Genomic DNA, 12,000 nt, shown 5'->3' on the forward strand with positions numbered 1-12,000 from the left:
GGCGATACCACATGTGTGAGACTTTTACACAGCGTGGCCACATACAGAGGCCCAACATCCAAGAAGCACCATCATGTCTAGGGACATAAATTACACATCCAATTTCCTTACAATCTATCACATTTTTGAAGGACCTTCATATTTCTAACACAGCATGTACATACCAAGAATTACACCCTAAAATACATTCTGCTGAGTAATGGGTAAAAAAAAAAGAAGATTACCTGTGGTTTTAGTAGTGCAATTGTCCACAGAAGGAGAGCCCCGATCCAGGCAGCAGGCAGGGACGTGGTCACTGGTCAGCGACAGTGAATGGAATTGTCCAGGCAGCAGGCAGGAATATTGTCCATAGTCAGTACAGTGCCAGCAGTGGCAAAATATTTGTCCTGGTAGGAACATGGTCCAAGTAGCGGGCCATGGGTAGGGGAATGGGGACAGGGGTAGAGGCTTCTCCCACCCAAATCTCTTTGAAGCCTCCGGGCAACCAGACCCTAATCCGGGAATGAGAAAACTAAAAAATTAGTTTTTTCATCCAGAAAAACAATTCTGGAGCCCCTCACATATGTGAGACCCCTGTGTTCCCACTAGTATAGCAGGGTAAAAGATCAATCCAAGGGGCAGGCAAAAAACGTGGTCAAACAGTCCAGGGTCAGTTCCAGAGCAGGCAGAGGTAGGTACAGTTTAGGGTTAGGCAAAAGAGTGGTCGTATAACAAGCCAGGGTCAGTTCCAGAGAAGGCAGAGGTATGTTTAGGGTTAGGCAAAAGAGTGGTCGTATAACAGGCCATGGTCGGTTCCGGAGAAGGCAGAAGTATGTTTAGGGTTAGGCAAAAGAGTGGTCGTATAACAGGCCATGGTCGGTTCCGGAGAAGGCAGAGGTATGAGTGCAGTGGCATAAGGGGTGTGGGGGGGAAATTACAGGAAATTAGAATTGCGTTTACCATATGTCCCTAATATTGAAGAAACGTATGGTAACGGCGGAAACATGTTCCAATACAGAGGCCTGGTTGGGAAGGACAATCGGGACAGTAATACGTGGTGTCTTTTCGAACTCCTCTTCTGGAGCACACCCGGCACCTCTTCTGATGTCTGTTGCCTGTTTCACGGGAGGGGGTTTGCTCAGGAAAGTGACGCTCGTGCAGTCTGCTCACAGAATCAGAGCGAATATTTTCCGGTGGGTTTTCAGGGTACAAAAGGGCGGTGATGACTTCTTCTTGATAGTCCAGATATGATACGGGGTTCTCGGATGATTTTTTGTAAATTACATAGGAATTGTAGAAGGCCAAACTAAAAAAATAAATGGACACTTTCTTATACCAGTGGCGGGATTTTCTTGTGGGCAGGTAGGGTTCTAACATCTGGTCATTGAAGTCCACTCCCCCCATGAACAAATTATAGTCATAGATGCATTTTGGTTTTTGGATTGGGCCGGTTCTTTTGGGGACTTCCACGTGGGTGTCATTGTGGATTGATGAAAGCATGTGGACGTTCCGTTTGTCCCTCCACCTGACAGCCAATATCTCCTGGTTCCTCAATGCTGCAGACTCCCCTCGTCTGAGCTTTTGATCCACCAGTTTTTGCGGGAAGCCTTTCCTGTTGGGTCTTATTGTGCCACATGCTGGGGTATTCTGAAGGTAAAGACAGCGAAACAGGGGCAAGCTGGTGTAGAAATTATCCACATAAAGGTGGTATCCCTTTCCAAAGAGTGGATACATCAGATCCCAGACCACTTTTCCGCTGACTCCCATATACTCTGGACATTCAGGGGGATGCAGTTGGGAGTCCTTTCCTTCATACACCATGAATGAGTAGAGGTACCCTGTGGCTCTGTCGCAAAGCTTGTACATTTTGACCCCATATCGGGCCCTTTTGCTGGGGATGAACTGCTTGATGCCCAGCCTGCCTGAGAATTTGACAAGGGACTCGTCCACAGATATGTTCTGGTCAGGGGTATATAATTGGGGAAATTGTTGAGCGAAAAAATTTAGAAGTGGCCGAATTTTATATAGCTTGTCAAAAGCAGGGTCATTTCGGGGAGGGCACTGGGCGTTGTCGTTAAAGTGGAGGAACCGCATAATTATTAAATATCGGGATCTTGGCATAAGGGAGGAGAAGAGGGGCATGTGGTGAATGGGTTTGGTGGACCAGTAGGAGTACAATTGTTATTTTTTTTAAAGTGCCATAGTAAAGGTTAGGCCTAAGAACATTTTAAATTCGTCCACGGTTAGTTCTCTCCACTCAAAGGGGCGGGCATATCTGGAACCAGGGTTACTTCTTACGTACTGTTGTGCATAGAGATTGCACTGGGCCACAATGAAGGATAGGAAATCTTCGGTGAAAACTAAATTAAAAAAATTAATCATAGAAAAGTTTTCTGTGTTCACCTGGACACCTGGCTGGGCAGTGAAGGGGGGGATATTTGCTGCTCCGGAATTAGGGGGAAGCCACAGGGGGTTTTGAAGGCCATAGGGAAGGCTGGCATGGCCCCTATCCCTTTGGGGCTGAGATGACACCCTACTGGTGCCTGGGCTTTGTTGCAGTGGCACATCGCTTGAGGTGGACGGCACAGCTCTTGAGGTGGACGGCACAGCTCTTGAGGTGGACGGCACAGCTCTTGGGGTGGACGGCACAGCTCTTGGGGTGGACGGCACAGCTCTTGGGGTGGACGGCACAGCTCTTGGGGTGGACGGCACAGCTCTTGGGGTGGACGGCACAGCTCTTGGGGTGGACGGCACAGCTCTTGGGGTGGACGGCACAGCGCTTGGGGTGGACGGCACAGCGCTTGGGGTGGACGGCACAGCGCTTGGGGTGGACGGCACAGCGCTTGGGGTGGACGGCACAGCGCTTGGGGTGGTAGGCACAGCGCTTGAGGTGGACGGCCCTGCGCGTCTGGGAGTAGGCCGCTTCTCCACGCCAGCACCCCTTTTTTTCCTGGGCACATGTTCTTCTTCAGATTCTGAATCGGACCCACTGTCTATAACGGGTTCATAGGCCGAATCAGAATCGGACAGAGACTCCTCGCTGCTCTCATCGCTCATGGCAAGTAGAAGATGTACGGCCTGCTCGCCGGTAAATAATTTTTTTGCCATACTGGTGGCTGGTGAGGCTGTACTGCAGAGTACTGTGGTGGCACTGGTGGACACAGGTGGGCACAGGCGGCACTTATGTGCACTGTAGTGGCACGGGTGTGGCACTGGTGGGCACAGGCGGCACAGGTGGCTCTGGTGGGCACAGGTGGCTCTGGTGTGCACCGATTAGCAGCACTGGTGGGCACAGGCAGCACTGGTGGGCACAGGCAGCACTGGAGGGCACAGGCGGCACTGGTGGGCACAGGTGGCCGTGGTGGCACAGGCGGCACTGGTGGGCGCAGGCGGCACTGGTGGGCGCAGGCGGCACTGGTGGGCACAGGCGGCACTGGTGGGCACAGGCGGTACTGGTACGGCACTGTTGTGGCAATATTATAGGACTGGTGCGGCTCTGGTGACACTGGTGCGGCTCTGGTGACACTGGTGCGGCTCTGGTGACACTGATGCGGCACTACTGGGCACAGATGTGGCACAGATTGGGCACTTTAGGCACAGATTGGGCACTTTAGGCACAGATTGGGCACTTTAGGGCACAGATTGGGCACTGATGTGACACTATGGGCACTATAAACTCAGTTTATCTCCTCTTCTCTCCCGCTGATACTGTGTGAGGAGAGGAGAGGAGGTAAACTTTCCCTGACTTCCTTTGTTTACATTGTGATCACATGGTAAATGACCGTTGTTGCTGGTCATTTACCTAGATCTGTGTAGCGCCGGGTCTCATAGACCCGGCGCGCACAGAAATTTCTGTGTGCGCGCCCGAGGCGGCGCGCATTGCTGCTTCTGCGGGGCGCCGTTTCAGAACGGCGACCCCCAGTTAAGCAACCACCTTGCCGCCGTTTCCAGACGGCGGCTGGTGGGGAAGTGGTTAAAGGGGTTGTAAAGGATTTTTTTTCCCTAAATAGCTTCCTTTACCTTAGTGCAGTCCTCCTTCACTTACCTCATCCTTCCATTTTGCTTTTAAATGTCCTTATTTCTTCTGAGAAATCCTCACTTCCTGTTCTTCTGTCTGTAACTCCACACCGTAATGCAAGGCTTTCTTCCTGGTGTGGAGAAAGCCTCTTGAGGGGGGAGGGGGCGAGCAGGAGAGTCAGGACACTCTACTTTGCAGATAGAGGAAGGAGCTGTGTGTTAGTGGGCGTCCTGACACTCCTGCTCGCCCCCCTCCCCCCTCAAGAGGCTTTCTCCACACCAGGAAGAAAGCCTCGCATTACTGTGTGTAGTTACAGACAGAAGAACAGGAAGTGAGGATTTCTCAGAAGAATTAAGGACATTTAAAAGCAAAATGGAAGGATGAGGTAAGTGACGGAGGACTGCACTAAGGTAAAAGAAGTTATTTAGGGGAAAAAATGTTGTCCTTTACAACCCCTTTAACCCTCTTGGGCATGAAGTTCAACAGAGCTTCACAGGTTGCCACTGGAGTCTCTTCCACTCCTCCATGATGACATCACAGAGCTGGTGGATGTTAGAGACCTTGCGCTCCTCCACCTTCCGTTTGAGGATGTCCAACAGATGATCAATAGGGTTTAGTTCTGGAGACATGCTTGGTCAGTCCATCACCTTTACCCTCAGCTTCTTTAGCAAGGCAGTGGTCATCTTGGTGGTGTGTTTGGAGTCATTATCATGTTGGAATACTGCCCTGCGGTCCAGTCTCTGAAGGGAGGGGATCATGCTTGGCTTCAGTATGTCACAGTACATGTTGACATTCATGGTTCCTCCTCAATGATCTGTAGCTTTCCAGTGCCGGCAGCACTCATGCAGCCCCAGACCATCACACTCCCACCACCATGCCTGACTGTAGGCAAGACACACATGTCTTTGTACTCCTCACCTGGTTGCCGCCACACACCTGACACCATCAGAAACAAATACGTTTATCTTGGTCTCATCAGACCACAGGACATGGTTCCAGTAATCCATGTGCTTAGTCTGCTTGTCTTCAGCAAACTGTTTGCGGTCTTTCTTGTGCATCATCTTTAGAAGAGGCTTCCATTTGGGACGACAGCCATTATTATTATTATTATTATTATTATTATACAGGATTTATATAGCGCCAACAGTTTGCGCAGCGCTTTACATCAGGGAAGACAGTACAGTCACAATACAAATCAATACAGGAGGGATCAGAGGGCCCTGCTCATTAGAGCTTACAATCTAGAAGTGCAGACCAATTTGATGCAGTGTGAGGCGTATGGTCTGAGCACTGACAGGCTGACCCCCCCACCCTTTCTACCTCTGCAGAAATGCTGGCAGCACTCATACGTCTATTTCCCAAAGACAACCTCTGGATATGACACTGAGCATGTGCACTCAACTTCTTTGGTCAGCCATGGGGAGGCCTGTTCTGAGTGGAACCTGTCCTGTTAAACCGCTGTATGGTCTTGGCCACCGTGCTGCATCTCAGTTTCAGGGTCTTGGCAATCTTCTTATAGCTTAGACCATCTTTATGTAGAGCAACAATTCTTTTTTTCAGATCCCCAGAGAGTTCTTTGCCATGAGGTTCCATGTTGAACTTCCAGTGACCAGTATGAGAGAGTGAGAGCGATAACACCAAATTTAACCCACCTGCTCCCCATTCACACCTGAGACCTTGTAACACTAACGAGTCACATGACACCGGGGAGGGAAAATGGTTAAATGGGCCCAATTTAAACATTTTCACTAAGGGGTGTACCAGGGCTCAAGTCCTGCGGGAACGCGTGGGAACGGAGTTCCTGCACTTTTTTCACAGCAGGAACTCAGTTCCCTTTGCAGGACTAGAGCAGCCGAGTGCAGCGGAGCCACCCGAGCCAATCCTTCACTAAGCGGCGATGCCCAGCTCAAGTCACTCTCAGGGGCAGGCGAACCTTAGTAATCCTTTATGTTACTGGCCACTTCCTGTATATGGATTCATCGGGTAGTGTGCGGGTATTCCGTCACTTCCTCGATGCCGCAATGTCTCCTGGAAGCTTTTGTCATTGTTCCCAGGAGACATTGCGGAGGTCTGCCGCAAGTTATCGTGGGATTTAGAAAGAACTTGCTTCTTTCTAAATCCCGCGATAACTCGCGACCCTTCACAACGTAAATCGGCGTGAAGGGGTCCTTAAGTGGTTGACTTGTAAACAACTTATCTGAAAAACAGGCTCGGGGCTGAAGTGGTTAACATATTAAATGCGTTTTTTTTTTAAATGCTAGCAGTGTAAAGACCTCAGTTTGGCTCAGCTGCTTGGAGTTCATTGTACAGCAGGACTCAGAATGGGAGAAGGGAAGCTGCACCAGGAACCAATCAGCTGTGCTGTATGCCTCGTGTGCTAATTAGGAGCATGCAGATAAGGGGGAAGAGCAGAGTGACAGAGAGGTGACCTCGTCAGTCTGCTGCTTCTCCTTTCACTGTTCAGTCACAGGCTGGGGGAGGGCCAGACAAGTAAGTGTTACCGAACTGCAAAAATAATTAAAACCAGAGAAGCAGCATGACAGCCACTAACTAGCAGTGAGGCCTTTATATTTCCTTTTTTTTTTTAAGATTTAAATATAAAATCAGTGAACACCATATCTAGCTAGATGAAGTTGGGTGTGTCTTCCTGTCTTACCTTCCTGAAACTGATCATGTAACAGGAAATCCTCTATATTATTGACCAGTGCTGTGACCAAAGCGGTGTGCCGAAACGCGTCAGCCCTTGTATCTTTTTACATGTAACAATGAACGTTTACATTTTTGGCAATGGACATTAGAGCTGCACAATTAATCGTCAAGAATCGTTATCGCGATCTTTTTCTCGTTGCGATTCTTGACACAGGGTTTCACGATCTTTGACATGAAAATAATTTTTTCTCTGCACTTTGGTATGCAAATAATTTCCTCTCTACTCTCAGCCAAAAGTCAAAGTCTGGGCAATCTGCCAAGTTTTGAAAACGTTAAGTCTAAACATTGTATCACATCGACTTGTACATCAAATGAATAAACTTCTGTATGTAAATTAGGAACGTTTAACCACTTAAACACCAAGGGCCAGATTCACAGTCAGCGGCGTTAATGTAGGCGGGCTTAGCGTATCGTAGTTACGCTACGCCACCGCAACTTAGAGAGGCAAGTGCTGTATTCACAAAGCACTTGCGTCTAAAGTTACGGCGGCGTATCGTAAATGTGGCGGCGTAAGCGCGCCTAAATCAAATGAGGAACAGGGGGGCGTGTTTTTTATAAACTAATCATGACCCCACGTAAATTACACTTTTTTAGAAAGGCGCATGCGCGCATGCTCAGTATCACTTCGAATTTTCAAATTAAATTACGCCTGCTCAATGCCTAGTCGACGTGAACATAACTTACATCCAGCCCCATTCACGGACGACTTACGCAAACGACGCAAAACACGACGCTGTTCCGACGTTTCCGACGTCCATACCTAGCATGACTTACCCCTGCTTTATGAGGGGTAACTTTACGCCGGCGTATGTCTTACGTAAATGAGGTATCTTGCTACGCCGGGCGCACGTACGTTCGTGAATCGGCGTATCTAGCTCATTAGCATATTCTACGTGGAAATCTACGGAAGCGCCACCTAGCGGCCAGCGTAAATATGCACACTAAGATACGATGGTGTAAGAGACTTGCGCCGCTCGTATCTTAGCCGAATTTATGCGTAACTGATTCTAAGAATCAGCTCTCATTCAGACTTACGAAGGCGTACATGGCGCTACGCCGTCGTAAGTCCTTTGAGAATCTGGGCCCAAACCTTTTTCTGACAGCTCTTTTCAAGTTAAAATCATTATTTTTTTTGCTAGAAAATTACTTAGAACCCCCAAACATTATATCATTTTTTAGTAGAGACCCTATAAAATGGCGGTTGCTGCAATATTTTATGTTGCACTGTATTTGCGCAGCAGTCTTTTTAAATGCAATTTTTTTGTAAAAAAATTACTTTAATGAATTTAAAAAAAAACTAGCCAGTGAAGTTAGCCAATTTTTTTTGTATAAATGTAAAAGATTTTACGCCGCGAGAATGGTGAGAGAATCGTGATCTTCATTCTAACCAAAAAAATCGTGATTCTCATTTTAGCCAGAATCGTGCAGCTCTAATGGACATGGAGTTGCTGGCTTTTCCTATTTTGACTATTACTCACCATTGGCCTGTTCAAAGCCTTGCTGGATCACAAATCCATTACGCGATGATGGAACATTGAAATATACATATATATTAACATTTTATTTTTCAACTCTTTTTCCTTATACTTGAATATTTAAACAGACAAAGCCTAGGTTCACACTGCTGCGAATTCAAAATCGCGGTAAAATGCGCGATTTTACCGCGATTTTGCCGCGATTTCGGCCGCAATTTAATGTAAATCGCGGCCCGAAATCGCAAAAAGTAGTACAGGAACTACTTTTTGAAATCGCAGATGCGGCGTCGCACTGATTAGGACAGTGCCATTGCCGACAATTGCCGCAGATTTGAGATGCGATTTGACATGTCAAAGCGCATCTCAAATCGTTCCAAATCGTACCCAGTGTGAACCAGGGCAAAATGGGGTAAATTTACTAAAACTGGAGCAGTCCAAATCTGGTACAGCTGTGCATGGTAGCCAATCAGCTTCTAACTTCAGCTTGTTCAGTTAAGATTTTTCAATAAAACCTTGATGCTGATTGGTTTCTATGCAGAGCTGCGCCAGATTTTACACACCAGTTTTAGTAAATAACCCCAATGTAGTCAGAGGAGAAAAATCATATTTCATTTACTCTATAGCAGGGATATGCAATTAGCGGACCTCCAGCTGTTGCAAAACTACAAGTCCCATCATGCCTCTGGGTGTCATGCTTGTGGCTGTCAGAGTCTTGCTGTGCCTCATGGGACTTGTAGTTCTGCAATAGCTGGAGGTCCGCTAATTGCATATCCCTGCTCTATAGGCTTCCATGACACTGAATTTTATAGACAGCACCCTTCATTTTAATATTTTTTTATTATTTTTTTTATTTTATTTTTAGATTTGGCATTTCCTGCTCATGTTGCTGCCTTCAAAGGTGACTTGGTAACACTTCGAAAGCTGGTAGAAAGCGGAATCATCAACATCAATGAGCGAGATGCCCGGGGCGCCACGCCACTACACAAGGGTAAATGTCATACTTTAATTTACACAACCAATGCTTTATAATTAATATAAAAATGTCTCTTGGCAACATCTGATGATGTAAAATTATGCCCGGTACACACAACTGGATTTCCCGTTGGAAAAAAGTTGGATGTTTTTTTCCGACGGAATTCCGCTCAAGCTTGGCTTGCATACACACGGTCACACAAAAGTTCTGTGAACGTGGTGACGTACAACACGACGACGAGGCGAGAAAAATGAGTTCAGTGCTTCCGAGCATGCGTCGAATTGTTTCCGAGCATGCATGGTTTCTTCCCCGTCGAAATTCCATACAGACGAACGTTTTTTCCACTAGGAATTTTTTTCCGTTTGGGAAAATGGAGAACCTGCTCTCTCTTTTTTTTTTTCTGGCAGTTTTTCAGTTGGGAAAAGTCTGATGGAGCATACACACGGTCGGGATACCCAACCAAAAGCTCTCATCTGACTTTTTCCAACGGGAAAACTGATCGTGTGGGTAAACTTCTGTCTTTGATCCAAATGGCTTATGACTTTTGGCTTTTAAATATATATTTTTTTTCTATCAGACCAGGCAGAGTAAATGAACAATGGGAGATCTTACTGTACAGTATTTATCGGCGTATAACGTGCACTTTTTCCCCCTTAAAATCAGGGGAAAATCGTGGGTGCGCGTTATACGCCGATCCCCGCTGTCTCTGAGCGCCGCCGACAAAGACCGAGCCGAGTGTACTGCGCACACGGCTAGGCTCGGCTCCGCCCGCAGCCACGCGAGAGGAGCCGAACACACCGGAAATCCGGCTCTGCACAGCTCGACCGAGGCGCCAAACTCAAACACACAACGCAGCAACCCCCTGCAGACGGACGCGACGGACACCGACAAGGCTGGACGGACCAGCAGACGGACGCCGACAAGGCTGGACGGACCCCGCGCAAGGCCGCAGATGGACGCCGGGCAAGACAGCAGACGTACATCCCACAGTGTCCTCATCCCACAGCGTCCTTCTCCCACGGCGTCCCTTTGTCCTCTTCCCACAGCGTCCTTCTTCCACGGCGTCCCTCTGTCCTCTTCCCACAGCGTCCTCATCCCACAGCGTCCTTCTCCCACGGTGTCCCTCTGTCCTCTTCCCACAGCGTCCTCATCCCACAGCGTCCTTCTCCCACGGTGTCCCTCTGTCCTCTTCCCACAGCGTCCTCATCCCACAGCGTCCTTCTCCCACGGTGTCCCTCTGTCCTCTTCCCACAGCGTCCTCATCCCACAGCGTCCTTCTCCCACGGTGTCCCTCTGTCCTCTTCCCACAGCGTCCTCATCCCACAGCGTCCTTCTCCCACGGTGTCCCTCTGTCCTCTTCCTACAGCGTCCTTCTCCCACGGTGTCCCTCTGTCCTCTTCCCACAGCGTCCTTCTCCCACGGCGTCCCTCTGTCCTCTTTCCTTGGCGTCCCTCTGTCTTCCTCCCATGAAGATGACAGGGTGGGTCTTAAAAAGGAAGGGGTGTGGCTTTGACAGGAAGGGGTGGGTCATATTTAAATTAGGGGGTGCGCAAGTTTAGTCAGGCCTATGGCAGCACAAAACCTAAATACACCAATCCACCATCCACCAACCTAGCAGGTCAACCAAGGACAAATGTTGCAAAAAGGTACATTGTAACATTTAGTCTGCACACATAAACACAGTTGACCTGATGAACCTTGGAGCAAGAACACAACAAGGGAACAACCTATAAGGTGGAGTTCTTCTGTAGGCCTGTGGGGAAGGTGCATTAAAAAAATGCCAGCGATTGCAGCTAATGAGGAATAAAATAGTGATTGTAAACGTTTTCCAACCTGTCTGACCACTATTCTTGCAATAAGTCTGATCTCAGGAAGGAGAGCGCACTTTGGCATACAAAGTTACTTCACTGATAAGGTTGAATAACAACACCAGTCCATTCACTTCGATCTGTGCGCCTGTGACTATTGTTTTCCATATCCCTGTCCCTGGTGTTTGCTGAGAAACGCATCTAAATGTTTTTTTGAATTTATGAACACTCTCTGCTGACACCACCAACCAGTGGCGGTGCGTCCATAGAAGGCGCAGGCGCACCGCCCCTATCTCCTGCACTTCTCTATCACCAATAGATAGATTCGTCATCCGAGCCGTTCTGGCTGGGGGTTAGTCAGCGTGCTTTCTGTGTGCCAACTCCCGAATGAATGGAAGCAAGCAAACATTCATTGATGGGCACTGGTAGGCTGTATTGATGGCCGTGGGTAGACTACATTTGATGGGCGCTGGTGAGGCTACATTTGATGGGCGCTGGTGAGGCTACATTTGATGGGCGCTGGTGAGGCTACATTTGATGTGCGCTGGTGAGGCTACATTTGATGGGCGCTGGTGAGGCTACATTTGATGGGCGCTGGTGAGGCTACATTTGATGGGCGCTGGTGAGGCTACATTTGATGGGCGCTGGTGAGGCTACATTTATTGGGCGCTGGTGAGGCTAGATTTGATGGGAGCTGGTGAGGCTAGATTTGATGGGCGCTGGTGAGGCTAGATTTGATGGGCGCTGGTGAGGCTAGATTTGATGGGCGCTGGTGAGGCTAGATTTGATGGGCGCTGGTGAGGCTAGATTTGATGGGCGCTGGTGAGGCTAGATTTGATGGGCGCTGGTGAGGCTAGATTTGATGGGCGCTGGTGAGGCTACATTTGATGGGCGCTGGTGAGGCTACATTTGATGGGCGCTGGTGAGGCTACATTTGATGGGCGCTGGTGAGGCTACATTTGATGGGCGCTGGTGAGGCTAGATTTGATGGGCGCTGGTGAGGCTAGATTTGATGGGCGCTGGTGAGGCTAGATTTGA

The 12,000-nt window shown here is 48.6% G+C and overlaps 1 protein-coding gene across 1 annotated transcript in view; it reads left to right on the top strand.

The window, feature by feature from the left end:
* ANKRD42 (ankyrin repeat domain 42) overlaps positions 1-12,000 on the top strand; it is a 60,114-nt gene that overhangs the window by 24,873 nt on the left and 23,241 nt on the right. Inside the window, exon 7 of the mRNA XM_040339973.1 lies at positions 9,044-9,169. Coding sequence (XP_040195907.1) covers positions 9,044-9,169 — 126 coding nt within the window. The remainder of the gene's footprint in view (positions 1-9,043; positions 9,170-12,000) is intronic.

The sequence above is a fragment of the Rana temporaria genome, chromosome 2, assembly GCF_905171775.1.
Source record: "Rana temporaria chromosome 2, aRanTem1.1, whole genome shotgun sequence".
Lineage (NCBI taxonomy): Eukaryota > Metazoa > Chordata > Amphibia > Anura > Ranidae > Rana > Rana temporaria.